An 18,297-nucleotide genomic window follows, 5' to 3' on the forward strand; every position below is an offset into this window, starting at 1 on the left:
TGTTGGCAGCCACCCTGGGTATGCTAGGGTGCTTGCTGCTACACTGCCTTGAGAGGTAAGAGGTTGCACATCACTGGATATCTTCACCTCCTTAATGAGCACTTATTACAGATGCTCTAGAATAGATTTTTGCTTTGACCAGAAGATTTCTGAGGTCCTTTCCAACTCTTTGTTTCTGTGATTTTTATGATTGATCTAGTTAGTCATTTACTCAAAACTAGCATCAATATTTTTCATTTAATTTTTCAAGTAAAAAAAAGTTAAAGTAACAAATTGTTAATCAGCTAATAATTAAAATATAAATCAAAGTAACAAATATGAATTACTTAAGATTAAAATGTAAGGAGCTAAGAATTCTCCAGGAGCATGATTTTGATCTGTATACTGTAACATTGAGTAGACTTTTCACCACAGGAAATGTCAACAAAAATGGTTGAAACTCTACAACATCCATATGAAGGTTGGGAATGAATAACTTGAGCATTAAATATTTCTTTTTTTTTTTAAGCAATTGGGGTTAAGTAACTTGCTCAAGGTTACACGGCCAGTTATTTCTAGGTGTGGTGCTAAGTATCTGCACCCGGATTTGATCCCCAGGTCATCCCAACACTGGAGCCGGTGCTCTTACTCGCTGAGCCACCTGGCCGCCCCGAGCATTAAATATTTCGTCTAATCATTAGAAATTAAAGATAAAGTAATTCATTTTTAGACAGGAAGTAGGTGGTGACTTAGGAACCATAAAGGGCTAGTGATTATTTAATCATCCCTTTCTCTCTCTCTGTCTCTCTCCTTCTCTCCTTTTCTTTAAGGGCCGTAAGAGTGAGGCTGAAAAATTCTTCTTAAAGGCTATTCAGCTGGATCCCACCAGAGGCAGCTGTTACATGCATTATGGTGAGTAGTTGCTGACTTGAAGGTCCTACTCTTTCTGTCTCTATCTCTCTGTGTCTGTGTCTGTCTCTGTCATTGTCTTTTTCTCTTTCTCCATTTCTCCCTCTCTCTGTCTCTCTCTCTTCTCCTTTCCTCTATCCTTCCCTTGTGAACTTCCTTCATCTTTTGTGAACTTCCTTCATCTTTTGGTTGTTCATTCCTTCTCTTTCTATTCTGTATGCCTAATGAAGAGCTACAAATGTTGACATTGATTCCATATTTAAGACTTTTAAATAATTTCTGATGAAATAATTTAGCAGTAAAACACCCAGAGGGCAACTAGTGGTACAGTGGATAGAACTCTTAGTCTAGAGTCAGGAGCACTCATCTTCCTGAGTTCAAATCTGACCTCAAACACTCACTAGCTATATGACCCTGGGCAATTCACCTAACCCCATTTCCTCAGTTACTCATCTGTAAAATGAGCTGGAGAAGGAAATGGCAAACCACTCCAGTCTTTGTTAAGAAAACCTCAAATGGGTACATGGTTGAAATGACAAAACTTCCCAGAAACCTTCTCCCTTTCAACATAACTGATCACCTCAAAGAAGACTTAATTTTTTGTGTTCACTTTTCAAATTAGCAAAACCCTGCAAAAGACTTATTTATTTCTTTTGTGGGAGAGGGGGAGGGAAAGTATCTTAGAGAATTGGAAAGTTTGCTTATTTCCAACAGTACTTGGTGGCTATGTTAGACTATTCCTATGAGTGGATTGCCCAAGGTTAGTGATCCCCTTCCACTGACCTCTAACAGCTGAGCTTCCCAGCCCTTCCCAGCAAGGATGTCTGACGAAATCCAAGCAGTAATTCCTTTCAGTTTAGCCTATAGCTTCTCCAGATTGGGTCTGTATAATAGCACTATCATGTGCAGCTGTTTCATTAACAGTGACTCATGTATTAAGTGAGGCACTTAGCTGCTTTGGTGTTGCTTAAGTTTTGTTTATTTCTACCAGATTTGCAGCTGTAATAGTTTTCCAGGAGCCAAAAAAAAACATCTAATTTTGCTAATCTTTTGCAAAAGGTATTTTCTGATATTCTTCAAGCTTTGCTATCTTCCTTATTCTCAGGTGGAAAACCTGAAGGTGGAAGGAAATTAAATTTAGGGGAAATAGAACCAATATACTCATATATTGCTTAATCCCTTCCCCTGGTTCCAGCTGATAAAAATAAATCAATGACAGGCCATCAGTGAGGAAGAATGGAAATAATAAAATAGAGGATACACTTAACCAGCCGCAAGTCCATTTGTTTATTTACATGTCTGTGTGAGTGTTTATAAATTGAGGTTAGTGACGTGTAATTTTTCCAGTAAAATGCAGCATGTAATTTTTCACATTCTGTCGCATAACAGCTTCTAATTTCTTTTTTGCGTTGCAGTCTTATTAGTGTGCATATGTGTGCGATGTGTTAAGATGGCAGCTTATAGTCATGGTTCTTTATGTGAAGCAAAAAAAGTGTTACTTTTATAAAATATTTCCAACCAGCATTTCTTTGGGCCCACAATTTTCACTCTTGCTACTATCAATAATGCAGAATAGCTCTATAATTTTTTTCTTTATACTGGAAGACCAATGGGTATGCAAAATTATGTTTCATCCAGCCTCAACTTAATGCCCCTAACTATGTGTTCTAAGATTATTTCCAATAATTTAATTGGATGCTTTAGGTTTTTTTCCTCAGAAGTTATTCCTTTAGATTTGCTCCCTTCATTGCTACATTTGGAGTTGAAGATGGAAAATGGTTCAGGACTTAACTGGGTTTCAGTATCCTCTTTTTTTAAAAATTGGCACTGGATATCTTCTAAGGTTCCTTTAAATTTATGAACCTGGGACTTTCGTGAGTGGATTCACTAATTCTAATATGCAGATTATTTGTGGTCATTCTCTGGGGGTGTATGGTTCTGGGTTTGGTGTCAAAGGCTTTAAATTTAAAGACTGGCTTTTTTTTATTTCTAGTACAATTTCAGATAAATCACTTTGCCTCTCTGACCCTCAGTTTACCCATATCTTTAAAAAAAAGAGCTAGACCAAGTACTCTCTTAAAGTCTCATCCAGTTCTGAAACCTATAACACCTCTAAGAGTCTTGTTTCTTATATTCTTATATGAAATCAAGACAACCAAACCTTCCCTAAGAACTTCTGTGCTTTATTTCTGTTCCAGAATACAGCTGATGCTCTCTAAAAAAATGTTTTGTGTAGTTTCAGGTGACAAGAATAGCATATACTTTTTTTAAAATCAGCATTTTTCAAAATGCAAGTTCATGAAAATGAAAAAAAATAATACATATATGTCAAACAAATAAATCACATAGTCATTGATTATTGTTGGTAGAGCTACCTTGGACAGAGGTCTAGGCTTGGAGTCAGCAAAATTCCAATGTTTCCAGTGTTTAGTCTAATATAGACTATGTGATGTTGGCTAAATCACATAATCCCTTAGTGTCTCCTTTCTCCAAGAAACTCTATGAGACTGTATGTTTCTGACCTGCAGCAGTGGAGGAATTTTAAATATACGGAGTTCTCTACCTTGAGGAATGAGAAGGGAATAAGCATTTATTAAGTGCCTACTATGTGCCAGACAATATGCTAAGTGATTAACAATGTCTCCTCGTTTCTTTCTGTATGTCACTTATTTGTGTATTTATGTTGTTGTGGAATTGTTTTTCAGTCCTGTCTGACTCTTCATGACCCCATTTGGAGTTTTCTTGGCAAAGATACTGAACTAGTTTGCCATTTCCCTCTCCTCCTTATTTTATAGATAAGGAAACTGAGGCAAAAAGGCTTCAGTAACTTGCCAAGGGTCTCATAACTAGTAAATGTCTGAGGCCAGATTTGAACTCAGGAATATGAGTCTTCCTGACTCCAGGCCCAGCACTTTATCCACTGTGCCACTTTGCTGCCCTGTGTATTTGTATTTTTTGTCTGTACAAAGTAAACCATGCTTTTATATACTGAAGCAAAATTTTAATCAATACTTGCATCATTTTTTCTCTTTAATGACAGTAGTAATGATCAAGGAAGTAGCCCAAAAAGAAAATGTAGAAAGAGGAAGAAAAACTAAGGGACTAGATAATATTGAGCCAATCTATTTTGAAAATCAGCAAAAGCCTTTTTCATTTTAAGTTGGCCAATATGTAACTACTGAATCTTGTTCTTTCAAAATGGCAGCTAGGTAGCATAATGGATAGGAAAACCAGACTTAAAGCCAGGAAGAGTAGAGTTAAAATCTTGCTTCATACACTTACTAACTGTTACTCTGTGTAAAGTCACTTAATCCCTCTCAGCCTCAGTTTACTCATATGTAAAATGGTCATAATAATAGCATCTAGCTCCCAAGATTCTTGTGAGATCAAATTAAATAATTGTTTATATACATACATATAATATGTGAGTGTACATATATATACATACCTACACATATATGTGTGAGTGTATATATGCATGCATACGTGTAAGTTTGGGTATTACATATACATACCTATACACAAATATGTTATATGTGTGTATACAATATGCACAGACTGAAAATATACAGCTTTGCAAACCTTAAAATATTTTTTAAATGTGTTTGTTTAAATAAATTATTGTCTATGTTACAATTATTAAACCATAGGGGAAAAGAATAATGAAAAATTATGTACAGAACAATAGAATTTTGTGTTTTCAAGTGGGCTTTAGAGATGCTCCTATCTACCCTCATTATTCTTTTTTTTTTTGCCTTTTTTTTGGAGGGCAATTGGGGTTAAGTGACTTGCTCAAAGTCACATGGCTAGTAAGTGTGTCAAGTGTCTAAGGCTGGATTTGAACTCAGGTCCTCCTGACTTCAGGGCTGGTACTCTATTTACTGTGCCACCTAGCCGCCCCCTTCCCTCATTATTCTTTAGACAAACTGAGGCCCTAAAAAGTATTCTCTTCAGGGTGGCAGAGTAGCTAATGGCAGAACCAAGACCAATATCCATGTTTTCTGGGTCTTGGATAGATCCCTTTTCCTATATTATATAATTGACATTTTAGATAAGTAAGTTTGGAAGCTTTTTTAGATCTTGAGTAATAGTATCATTTAAGAAATAAGGGTGCACTAAATGGCATAGTAGATAGAGTACTGGCCCTGTAGTCAGGAGACTCCGAGTTCAAATCCAGCCTCCAACAGTTACTAGCTATGTGACCCTGGGCAAGTCACATAATCCCAGTTGCCTCCAAAAAAGAAAGAAATACGGTTTAGTATTTAGTATTGTTTTTACATTATAGCCAGACTGTGAGAGCTCCTTGAATGGAGGAGCTTTTGGCTTTCTTTGTATCCTAACACTTAACACAGTTCCTGGAAAATAGTAGGCATTTAACACAACTAATGAAAACCATCCAATAACTGTTACCCAATGTGACAACTTATGCAATGTTCTTCCCATACAGTTTCCCCCCTATCATTAGAAAGGAGGGAGGCAAGTTTCGTTTTTCATATGTATAATTCTAAGGAAGCCATGTTATTACATATTTAACCCAAAATTTCTTGGAGGATTTATATTTGAAACATGTGCTTACCTTCCCATAAAGGAATACTGAGCACTCACATCTGTCTGAAAATGTTAAAAAACAGAATATGGCTTCATGCCCTAATTGGATTGTTTCAATATGTGCTAGGTGTGACTATACACTCAAATAAAAGCTCATTAGAAACTTCTCTCAAAAGAGAAGATGTGGTCCAAAGGGGAAGGAGCCTGTAATCTAAATGCCACATTAGCAAATATTCATCTATCCAGGTTCTTCATTTTAATTATACTTCAATGTATTAATTTTGATTCTGAAGACTTATTAAAGTTGAATTGGAATGCTTTTATATCCATCACATTCATTTACATTTGACAAATATTAATTAGATATATACAGATTAGGAACTGAGGGAAATAGAACATTCAATTATATCAGGTCTCTGTTCTTAAGGAACTTATGGCCTAGTAGGGGTAAGGTGCATAGAAAAGTATAATATACAAAATAGACTATGGGGCAGAAGAAGATTACCAAGTGCTATGATATCAGTGATGTATTCAATCTACATTTAGTAAGTATCTCTATGTATAAATCATTATTTTCAGTGTTTGGGGATATAGTTTAACTAAACTATAGTCTCTAGTCTCATAGAGCTAATGGTTTAGTAGAGAATGTGAAGCATAGGAGAAAATTAGGTTAGATTGAACATTTTCGGTGGAGTTGGGCTTGGATATGGGCCTCCTTCCTCCATACTACAATATAAAATCAGTACTCTAAAAAGGCACAAAACAAAGTGAAGTCTAAGGGGGAAATAGTCATTGTTGATGAGGGGAATCATGGAATGCTTCATGAAGAGGTAGTATTGGAATTGAGCTTTAGAGAATAGACTGAAATTGAACAGGCAAAAAGAAGAGAGAGAAGGATTTAGGAATTTCATGATTAAATGTACAAAGGGGAGAAAATGCTGAGAGTAGGTGGGGGAACACGAAGAATTCTTCAGTTTGGCCAGAGCATAGATTAGTAGGAAGGAGTAAATAGAAATAAAAACTGGATAAGTAGGGAGAGTGGGGCTAGATCTGGAAGAAGATTGAAATCTAGGCAAAGGAATTTAAACTTAATTTTGTAAGTTTAATTCATCAGTTCTTTATTGGAAAGTAAGCGGTGAGTCTAAGATCATACAAAATAATGGAATATAGACTTAATAATCATCATTAAATTTGATTAAACTAATGCTTAAAAGGGTATTTTTTTTCTTAGTTGGAGCAATGTCCATTCTAGAGTTAGTTACAAAGCTTATTGCAAGCTATTGTTTTATTTTATCTTGTATGTGATATGGTAATAATTATATTTTTTGTAATATTTGAGGGCAGTATATGAACTGTTGGGCCTGGAGTCAGGAAGACTCATTTTCTTGAGCTCAAACATAACACTGCTTACCTCAGTTTCTCATCTGTAAAATGAGCTGGAAGAGGAAATGGCAAGTATCTTTGCCAAGAAAACCCCAAATGGCATCACAAAGAGTTGGACGTGATTGAAACAACTCAACAACAACAATAAAAATAGTATTAGTTCACACTTGATAAAATGCTAGATCTGGAGTCAGAAAATGGTTTCAGACATTAGCTACCTCCTTTTCCTCATGGGTGAAATGGGGACAATGATAGAACCTGCCTTCTAGAGTTGTTGTGAAGATAAAATGAGATGATAGTAAAATGCATTGCAAACCTCAAAGTACTGTATAAATGCTGGCTAGCATTATAAGCTAATATTTGATGTGTGCTCAGAGATTTTTTAAAATGGTGACATACTTGCATAGAATTGGGTAAATGTAAATGTATGTGTGTTCATGGCATTGTATTTTTGTGTTACTTTAGGGAGACGATGAGTAACATACTAGTGAAATACTGTATTCCAATGGAAGTTCAGCCTCCTGGTTGAATTTGTGATTTAGACTCTTGACTGTAACTGTTATAGATTATGGATATTTGGAGAACATGGCCCAGATGGCACGTGACAATAGGGATTTCTCAAATTTACAACAGCATTTAATGCTCTTGGAAATGGAATACAAGATTGTTCAGTGCCTCTTCGGGTGTGTATGTATATTTTTTTGAGCTGTGTCATGATTATCCTCTTCTTTTTTTGGAGGAAGAAGGCAAGTCAATCGGGGTTAAGTGGCTGCCCAAGGTCACACAGCTAGTAAGTTTGTCAAGTGTCTGAGGCCAGATTTGAACTCAGGTCCTCCTGACTCCAGGGCTGGTGCTCTATTCACTGCACTACCTAGCTGCCCCTGATTATCCTCTTCTTAAAGGACTTATCATTATATAGAGGTGACCCTAGGTCCTTTAAGGCCAAGCCAGCAAAACTCAGTGGTCCCAAGTAGTTTGAATAATGAATTACATGAAATGGTCACATTATTTTAATTGGCACTACATAATTTCCACTGGGCTGGAACCAATGACCATATTTTACATAATAATGATTTCAAATAGTGAAAATTTGAATACATGCAACCACTTCCTGGGATTCATTATTAGCAGTAATTAGGACCCAGCTGGAGAGAAACCTTGAGTAAGGGCCTAGTGGCATATTTGTTTTGTATGAAGTACAAGGAGCAGTTTATTTCAGAGAGGCAGGTCACTAAGTGTTTGGCCAGCAAGTATCAAGTGGTGATTTTTCATGGTCCCAGCAACCCTGAAGGAAAATCCACTGGGGCATGGAGAGGCTTTGATCTGCTTCACTGGTGAGGGTGACTTCAGTGATAAAAGATAAAATCATGGATATTTTCAAGTTTTAAAACATGCAGTGATCCATTGGTTTTCTCATCAAGAGAGAAAGAGGCATTTATAGTGGAAATTGTTGTTTCTTCCTTAACTTTGTTACTTATTCCCATGAAAGATAGGTAAGTATAGTTATTGACCTAGTTTATGAAACATTTCAATTTTGGGGGAAATGTCTTTCTTCTCTTTTACATTTTATAACTTTTTCGTCCAAAATGAAAGTGTGATTCAGCCAAAAAAAATCAATGAACTTATTCTTGGCCTGGCTTTGCCATAACCAGTTGTATAACCTTGTACATGTTTTCTGTTGGCCTTCACTTCTTCCCCTCTAAAATGAGGGGGTAAGGTTTGCTGTTCTCTATGATCACAGGAGCCTAGATTTAGAAGGGATCAGAGGCAATTCAGATGAGGAAACTGAGGCACAGGGATGTGAAATATTTGCCAAGGGTATCTAGGGCAGAATTTGAACTCAGAGCTCCCTAACACCAAATCCACTGCCCTATTCAGTGCCTAGATGAAGCTAGGTAGCAGAGTGGGTCGAATATTGTTCCTGGAGTCAGGAAGGCCTAAGTTTAAATCTGGCTTCACTTGCTAACTGTGTTACCCAGGGCAAGTCTCTTAATAGTTCTCTGCCTCAGTTTCCTCAGCTGTAAAATGAGGATTATAGCACCTATCTTATAGGGCTATTGTGTGAATCAAAAGAGATAACATTTGTAAAGCAATTAGCAAAGTTCCTGGCACATAATAATTATTAATAAACAATTAAAATGAACAAATAAACAAATAGATGAATAAATAAATAAAATAAAACCATAATAAATGCTTGTTTCCTCCCTACACCTGTCCACTACACATGGGTGCCTTTCCAGTGTCGTCCTATGATTTAATTTGAATAGAAATGAAATAGGGTGGAATCAGTGAATCTTTATACTTAATTTCTCTTCATTCATTTCCTAAAATTTCAAGACACATTTGGAAAATAGACAATATAATGGAGAAAGGAAATAGTTCCTTGTCAGATGTGCAGTAGGGGAGATGCTTACTTAACTATGGGTTATACCAATGAGGTCACTTCCAGCTCCAAACATTCTGTGGTTCTGTGGGATCTCTAAATATCCTCTGGACACCTGAGACCATGTGAAGTCTTAATGGAAATTTATGTATGTCACAAGAGAGGACTTGAGGTCCTCTTCTGAGAATGTGATTCAGAGAATTCCATATTGAATTAAAGTAGATGCTGCAATGACTCTGGCAAGAAAGTGAAAACAAAATACAATAACACAAAAAAAAAAACATGACTATGAACAGAGTTGCTTATGGATTATGCTACAATCCTCAGAAAGACAGTGTTGTGTAGAGGATAGAGAGCTGGCCTTGAAGCTGGAAGATGTGAATTCATTACTAGGTTGGTGACTTTGGGTGAATCAAGATGGTGCTACCTGCATTGGTGGAGGGAGTTTCCTTACAAGGACCTAGCTAACAGTATCCATGAAATCATAGGTGTAGTCCCTACTAGTATCCCCACCAAAATATACACTATGGTCAAGATTGGACATTATGTGTTTGTGAGTTCTCCTTACAGACAGGAGGCAACATGGCTAATTGTGCAAATTGATGACCAGAGAAACAGGAAGAGCTGGGTTCAATCCCACTATTGTCACATGTTTTCTTTATAATTCTAGGCCAGTCACTTAACATATCAGTGCTCCAGGAAGTTCTCTAGGATTGAAAAATGTGAAAAAAAAAAAAAGGTACAGATTTGCAATAGGAGGGGAAGTTCCTTACCTACTGGTAGGATGTCTCTTACAATACCACCCTGACTTTTTTTTTTTTTAAAGCAATCGGGGTTAAGTAACTTGCTCGAGCTGGGTGTGGTGCTGAGTATCTGAGCCTGGATTTCATCCAGGTCATCCCAACACTGGAGCCGGTGCTCTTACTCGCTGAGTCACCTGGCCGCCCCTAAGCAATTGGGGTTAAGTAACTTGCTCAAGGTTACACAGCCAGGTGTTTCTGGGTGGGTGCTAAGTGTCTGAGCCCGGGATTCGATCTCCAGGTCTTCTCAACACTGGAGCCGGTGCTCTTACTCGCTGTGCTACCTGGCTGCCCCAACTTTTTTTTTTTTTTTAAAGCAATTGGGGCTAAGTAACTTGCTCAAGGTTACACGGCCAGTTATTTCTGGGTGTGGTGCTAAGGTATCTGAGCTCAGATTTGATCCCCAGATCCTCCCAACACTGGAGCTGGTGCTCTTACTTGCTGTGCTACCTGGCTGCCCCTCCACCCTGACTTTTAAAAAAATCTCCTCTGATTTCAAAAGCTAAGCAGATTTAGTCCTGGTATCTGCTTAGATGAGAGACTGCTTAGAAATACTTTATAAAGGCAATGTGGAGTAGTGGATAGAATGGTGGATGTGGAGTCAGGAAGACATGTGTTCAAATCCCACCCAGACACTTTGTGGCTGTGGCGTAGTCATTTACCTGCTTCATACCTCAGTTTCCTCATCTGTGAAAAGAGAGGTTTGGACTCAATCTTTAATGTTCCTTCTATTTCTAAATCTATGATTCTAGAAGCCTATAATATCATTGAAATCAAAGATCCAATATATGTGTATGCATGTATATGTGTATATATACATATACACATACATACCTATACATACAAACACACATACACATACACAGTTAGTGTTGACTTGTGGGTCTGTCATCATATCAAACAACCATGCTTTAGAATCAGAGTTTCAGAGTTGGAAGGGCTATTCACTCCTCTCCTGCAAACTTTTGCATCTTTGGTAGTTTTTTTTTCTGTATGTATCTCTGTAAAATGTACATAGAACATTCATTTAACATACTAAAGTCCTTTCTCTGTCAATATCTCTGTCTCTATCTCTCTATCTGTATCTCTCCTGTCTGTCTGTCTGTCTCTTTCTCTCTCTCTTTCTCTTTGTTTCTCTGTCTTTCTCTCTTAAACATCTTAAGGTTCCAATGTAGTAATTAGACTATTCACCAGGATTAGGTGTATTGTATAGAATCTTTGGTACTGGACACAGGAATTTGTGTCTCTGGGCACATCTGTTAACCCATATCAGCCTCAGTCTTTTCATCTTTAAAATGAGAAGAATACACTCAAGGGTCTTGAAGATCCTATGGCCCATTGCCTCTCATTATCATAACCTTTTGAAATCCTTTTTCAGTCATACATTTTCTCAATGATATCTTTTGCTCAATTCTTGTGTGTAAGACATCCTTGGTAATATTCTGCAAACTGTTTAACACTGCTAGTGTCTTTTCATTAAATTCATAAATTATTTGTAACTTTATTTCTCCTAGATCATTGTGTCCCATGACTCAGAGACATGCAGATTAACTAATAGGACATCAGTTTTAAAACAATGAGCTCTTACAGCAGGGAGCAACTTTAAAGTATTTACATAATTTCCCAACTTGACTCAGAAGGATCTCTTCCTATTGCATAATTCTGCTCCAATCTCATTATTAATTTGTATCAGCACCTGATTTAAGGGGTGTGTGTATGTGTGTGTCTGTGTATGTTTGAGTACATGTGCATATGTGTGTATGTAAATAGAAAACTCATTGGGCCTTTGAACTATATGCATTTTTTCATCCATGTTACTTTTCCAATATGGTTGGTTACACCATTTAAAAAAATATTTTCCATTTCACCAAGGAGGCTTTGTGGCTTTCATTGAATATAATGTTACTTATGAATTGGAACATTTAAAGAATCTGACCATCAAGAGGGAATCCTTCTTGTATTAAATTCTGTCCAGGCAAGAACATCTTTGATTTTGGCAGCGATCTTAGGCAAGCATATGTTTCCCTTTGTTAATACCTCACTTGATGTCAATATCCAAGGATCATGAAACAAATTTATCTTCAAAGATCCATCTGTCAACATCTTGCATAATTTTAACATATATGGAGTAACTACTTTTTGAGGGAGGCCTTCATATAGATGGTAGATAATGTGATGTACCTGAATTCAAATCCAGTCTCAGATACTTATCAGTTGTGTGACTGAGTGAGTCAGGTAAACTCTGTCTCCTTTATTTTCCTCAACTGTAAAATGATAATAATAGTACTTACCTCCCAGGGTTGATATGAAGATAAAATGAAATAGTATTTGAAAAGTATTTCACAAACCTTAAACAGGACAAACAAATGCTAGTTATTATTATTATTTAATGCTACATTTTGTCCTATAGTCAGATTTTGTTTTAGAATCAGCAAACAGCAGACATGATGAGGTCTTGTGACTGAAAGGCCCTTGCTTTTTCTACTATATCCATAATGCCTCTAAAATAATAGGAACTATCACATGTGTTAAAGAATATCATCTCTGATCTTTTACATTCTTTTAGCATCTCCCCTTTGTACAATGACTAATAAGCTTGCTAATAAGTGTATAGCACTATTAGCTCCTAACACCTCAGTGATCTCAAGGGGCTTAGCCCAGATTTTAATAATTCATTTAAGATGTTATTGAGTTGTTGTGACCTGGGAAGTATGGTGCTATTGGGGAAAGAGTTTTAATTTAATTTAATTTAATAAAGGGTTTTAATTTAGGTGACCTTTTCCTATCTGTGTGAACTTGGGCATCTGACTTCAATTTTTTGGGCCTCAGTCTTTTTTTCATCTATAAAGACCTTAGCTTAAAAAGGCCAGGGCCATTTCCAGTCTACCTGATCTATATCTTGCCACTGGATCCAGATGGCTCTGGAGGAGAAAGTGAGGCTGGTGACTTTGCACAAACCTCCCTCACTTAAATCCAATTCACTTGCATGTCACAACATCGCCTCCTTGATGTCAGGATCCTCCTAATGGACAAAGGACAAACAACAATAACAAAGAAAATAATAAAATGAAACTCTTAGACTTTATGAATTGTAAGGTGCCATGAATAATGTATTAACATTGCAGTCTTTGAGATAAATAGAGCTGTGTCCCTCAGCTTCTTCTGTCTAAGAGGGTTTGAGTTCTATTTGATATAAATTACATGAAAAGATTGGGTCAGGTGGGGCTGGGGTAGGGGGAGAGTACCCTGTTAAAATCTTCCTGGTTCTCACAACCGATGTGTATCCTCTCTGAATATTGGGAGGAAGAGCTAGCAAATATGTTCCTCATTGGTCTTGGGTTAAGGCCTATGGATCCATTTATTTCCTTAATTAAAGCCAGCAAGTCTGGAGATAGGCAGAAGCTCCGTGTGATGTACTATTTCATTTTTAATCTTCTTCAGAAACAGAAGTAATGACTTTTTTAATTAAACAAATAACATTACTGTCTTGGTTGAAAAGAAAAATAAAGTTTTAAATAGGTCTTTGTTTAAGAAAAAAAGTGTTGAGACCAGAATTATATATATATATATATATATTTTTTTTCTTTTTTAATGCAGAACAGAATGTCCTGGATTCTATAATAGGAATAGACAGTACTTTAAAAAAATGCCCATATTAAATGTTTCCTTCCATTCCTTCCCACCCTGTTATATGTGCTGTGTGGGTCTGGGGGGAACTGAAGTTTCTAAGTGCACAAAGACTTTTGGGACACCCTGTACAAAAGCCTGCCTCCCAAATGTAATTAGAATTAGAATGAACTCAAGGAAGAAGTTCAAATGGGTTTCATCTGTTTACCTGAGATTTTTAAATGAAAATTTTTTTTTTGTTATTAAGATATGTAATAATACTCAAGTAGTCTAGAATTCTGTCCTAGCCCTGTAGGTTTCCTATGACATCTGACCTCAGACATTTCAGAATGCAAATGGACCTAATGTCAGATGTGAGGGAAAATGTTAGCTTTCCCTATTGGGCAGGGGCTACAAAGGATTTTCTTCTTGTCATTCCAGGATTGTAGTGTTTAACAAACCCTAGATCTCACTGAAATGTTTTACCAGTAGGAGGTATGACTAACAATCCACATCTCCCATCTCTATGACTTTAATGGATACCTTCCTCATAACCACCACTTAAAGCCACCTCTGTATGAGGCCTTTATCCTCCCTTTAGCTTTTAGAGCTTCCCTGATTTTCATATGAAAATTACTTTGTTAGTTTCTTTAAATACATTTTGTATAGGTATATATGTCCTCTATACATGTTATTTTCCCAATAGAATATAAACTCCTTGAGAAGAATGACTGCTTTATTTTGCCCAGCATTATGCCTGTTACATAGAAAGTGCTTAATAAATATTTATTGATTAAGAATGTGTCAGTCTGTGAACTAAAGACTTTTAAATGATCAATAAAGAGGTGTAATTACTGAGTAGAGCAAAACGAAATTATATAAGGAAACACAGGGTTATTTCACATTTATGAAGACCCTTCTATTAATTACTGAAAACAGGAGATATTTTGGGGGAAGCCAGAGACTGCTTACTTGTATTCCCATAGGTGTCTGTGATCTGTTAACAGTGTCCATCAGTGTAAAAAACTTCCACAATTCAAAACCTACTTATGGCAGAACCAAGATGGCAGAGTAAAAGCAGGAGCTTGCTTGAGACCCACTCCAATGACCTCTAATACCTGTAAAAAAATTACTCTAAACAAATTTTTAAGCTACAGAACCCACAAAGTGACAGAAACAAATCTCCCTCTGATGGCAGCCTAGCAGGCTGGCAGGAAGGGTCTGTTGCACTAAGCTGGGGGCCAGGCACAGTCTCATATGAGCTACATGGGCCCAGATCCAGGGTGACCCTGACCAGCAGCACAAACAAGTCAGGGCAGACTTCAGGAGAGGAAATCACCAGCAGCTGTGGCAGTTTCCAGACTTCTCAATCCATAAATACCAAAGAGAAAGTAAAAGGTCAGTGGGGAACCCTGTCGATCCAGGGTGAGAGAAGAGCATGGTCCAGCTCCTGGCCACAGGGCAAGAGGTGGGCAGCAGCTTAGTGGGTGCAGCTGCTGCCATGTGGCTGCCTCTGGAGCTCCTGGGCTATAGATCATAGGGGGACCAAGCAACCATTCAGAAGTTAACTGCTCTTGCTTTGACCTGCTTGGACCTAGTTCTCAGTTTTGGGTGGTAGTCCTAGGGTGAGGAACACCAGAGCTTGTGGTGGCTGTAGAAAGGGCACCTTCCTCATATCTCTGACAAATGCAAAAACCCCAGCAATTTGGGACACAGCTCTCTCCACTCTGGAAGCAGAGTTCTACCATGGAAAAGAGCTCAAAAGTCAAGTAATTGGCTGGCAAGATGAGCAAGCAGAGGAAACACAGAGAATAGAATCCTTTTTTGGGGACAAAAAGGATCAAAACTTGGAACCAGAAGAAAAAACAAAGTCAAAACTCATGCATCAAAAGTTTCCAAGAAAATATGAATTGGTTACAGGTCATGGAGGAGCTCAAGAAGGATTTTGAAAGTCAAGTAAAAGAAGTGGAGGAAAAATTCGGAAGAGAAATGATAAACATGCAAGAAATTCATGAAAAGTGAGTCAATAGCCTACTAAAGTAGACCCAAAAATACACTAGAGAAAATAACACCTGAAAAATAAACTAACACAAATGGCAAAAGAGGCCCAAAAAGCCAATGAGGAGAAGAGTGCCTTAAAAAATAAAATTTGCCAGATGGAAAAAGAATTTCAAAAACTCACTGAACAGAATAATTCCTTCAAAATTAGATTGGAGCAAATGGAAGCTAATGACTTTATGAGAAATCAAGATACTATAAAACAAATCTAAACAAATGAAAAAATAGAAGGCAATGTGAAATATCTCATTGGAAAAACCACTGACATGGAAAATGGATCCAGGAGAGATAATTGAAAAATTATGGGTATACCTGAAAGCCATGATAAAAAAAAGAGCCTAGAAATCATCTTTCAAGAAATTCTCAAGGAAAATTGCCCTGATATTCTAGAACCAGAGGACAAAATAGAAATTGAAAGAATTCACAGATCGTCTCTTGAAAAAGATCCTAAAAAGAAAATTCCTAGGAATATTATAGCCAAATTCCAGAGTTCCCAAGTCAAGGAGAAAATATTACAAGTAGTCTGGAAGAAGCAGTTTGAGTATTGTGGAAACACAATTAGGATGACACAAAATCTAGCAGCTTCTACATTAAGGGATAGGAGGACTTGGAATATGATATTCTGGAGGTCAAAGGAGCTGGGATTAAAACCCAGAATCACCTAGCCAGCAAAACTGAGTATAATGCTTCAGAGGAAAATATGGTGATTTAGTAAAATAGAGGACTTTCAAGCATTCTTGATGAAAAAACCAGAGCTAAACAGAAAATTTGTCTTTCAAATACAAGAAGCAAGAGAAGCATGAGAAGGTAAACAGGAAAAAGAAATCATAAGGAACTTATTAAAGTTGAACTATGTGTATTCCTACATGGAAAGATGATAATTGTAACTCATGAGACTCTTTCTCAGTATGAGGATAGTTGAAGGGAATATATGTGTTTGTGTGTGTGTGTGTGTATATATGTATATTCATACATATATGTATACATACATATATGTATATATAGGAAGGTGTAAGTGTGTGTATATATGTGTACATGTATACATAGAGGGCACAGGATGAAATGAATATGAAGGGATGATATCTAAAAACTAAAATTAAGAGGTGAGAGAGGAATATATTGGGAGAAGGAGAAAGTGAGAGATAGACTAGGGTAAATTATCTCATGTAAAAGAGGCAAGAGAGAACTGTTACAATGGAGGGGAAGAGCAGGAAGGTGAAAGGGAATGGAACAACCTTACTCTCATTGAATTTGGCAAAAGGATGGAATAATATCCACAATCAATTGGGTATCTTACCCTATAGGAAAGTAGGAGGAAAGAGGTAAGAGGGGGGATGATAGAAGGGAGGGCAGATTGGGGGACAGGGTAGTTAGACGCAAACACTTTTGAAAAGGGACAGGGTCAAAGTAGAAAGTAGAATAAGTGGAGGGTGAGATAGGATGGAGGGAAATATAATTAGTCTTTCACAATATAAGAACTATAAAAACATTTTGCATAACCACACATGTATAACCTATATTGCATTGCTTGTCTTCTCAGTGGGGGTGGTTGAGGAGGGAAGAAGGGAAAGAATCAGGAAATCAAAGTTTTAAAAACAAATGTTAATAAAAAATCGTTTTTTATATGCAGCTGGGAAGTAAGATATACAGGCACTGGGGTATAGAAATACATCTTGTCCTACTAGAAAGTTAGGGGTGGAGGAGAGATGGGGGAGGATATAAGAGAGATGAGATAGGGGGATGGGGTATTCAGTAGGCTCGCTATCTTGGAGTGTGGGTAGGGGAAAGACTGGGAGAAAATATGTAACTCAAAATCTTGTGGAAATGAATGTTGAAAATTAAAATAAATAAATTGAAAGAAATACCCACTTATGACTTGGTGGGAAATCCTAAGGAGTTTCCTGATGGCCATAGAGGTTAAGTGATTTCCTTGGGGTCACAGGAATGAAGGAAGGGAGGAAGGAATGAATGAATGGATGGACAAAGGAAGGAATGAAGGAAGGAAACAAGCAAACATTTATTAAGTGCCTGTGCTAAACACTCTATAAATATTACCTCATTTAATTCTCAAAACAACCCTAGGAGATAGATGCTATTATTGTTCCCATTTTACAGTTGAAGAAATTGAGGAAGAGAGAGTGATTTGCTTGGGATTACCCAGGACGTAAATGTCTGAGGCAGGATTTGGATTAAGGTCTTCCTGACTGCAAGGCCAGTATGTGCTCTATCCACTCCCCACTTAGCTATCCTGGAGCTGTGTTAATCTAAAATTTAGCACCTTTTTCCCAGAGGAGAAGTCTAGTACCAGAAGAAAACTTCTTATCAGTTTATTCATCTTTAAGGGAATCGCTTTTATTATTAATTTTTTGTGAATGTTGAATAAGTATTTTGTTGCATAATAATAATTGACGTTAATTATAGTGCCTCAAGGTTTATGAAACCCTTTACCGTTATTATCCTTTTTGATCCTCTTAATACTGTAAATTATTTTACAAATGATATATGTGAGTTTCAGAGATGTTAAATTAAGTAACTTCCCTAGTCTGCCAAGAATTTTTGGAGGCAGGATTGGAATCCAGATCTCTAGTACCATTAGGTCCACCCTTCCTTCCTTCCTTCCTTCCTTCCTTC

At 37.1% G+C, this 18,297-nt stretch overlaps 1 protein-coding gene across 4 annotated transcripts in view; it reads left to right on the forward strand.

Annotated features, from left to right (window-relative positions):
- Window positions 1-18,297, forward strand: part of TMTC2 (transmembrane O-mannosyltransferase targeting cadherins 2) — a 570,414-nt gene that overhangs the window by 423,466 nt on the left and 128,651 nt on the right. For all 4 annotated transcript variants that reach the window (XM_069095098.1, XM_069095096.1, XM_069095099.1 and 1 more), the window contains one exon: window positions 810-891. In XM_069095098.1, coding sequence (XP_068951199.1) covers window positions 810-891 — 82 coding nt within the window. The remainder of the gene's footprint in view (window positions 1-809; window positions 892-18,297) is intronic.

This window comes from Petaurus breviceps, unplaced genomic scaffold, assembly GCF_028583685.1.
Source record: "Petaurus breviceps papuanus isolate PSGF00001 unplaced genomic scaffold, PetGlider_PUasm1.0 225, whole genome shotgun sequence".
In the NCBI taxonomy this organism is placed as follows: domain Eukaryota; kingdom Metazoa; phylum Chordata; class Mammalia; order Diprotodontia; family Petauridae; genus Petaurus; species Petaurus breviceps.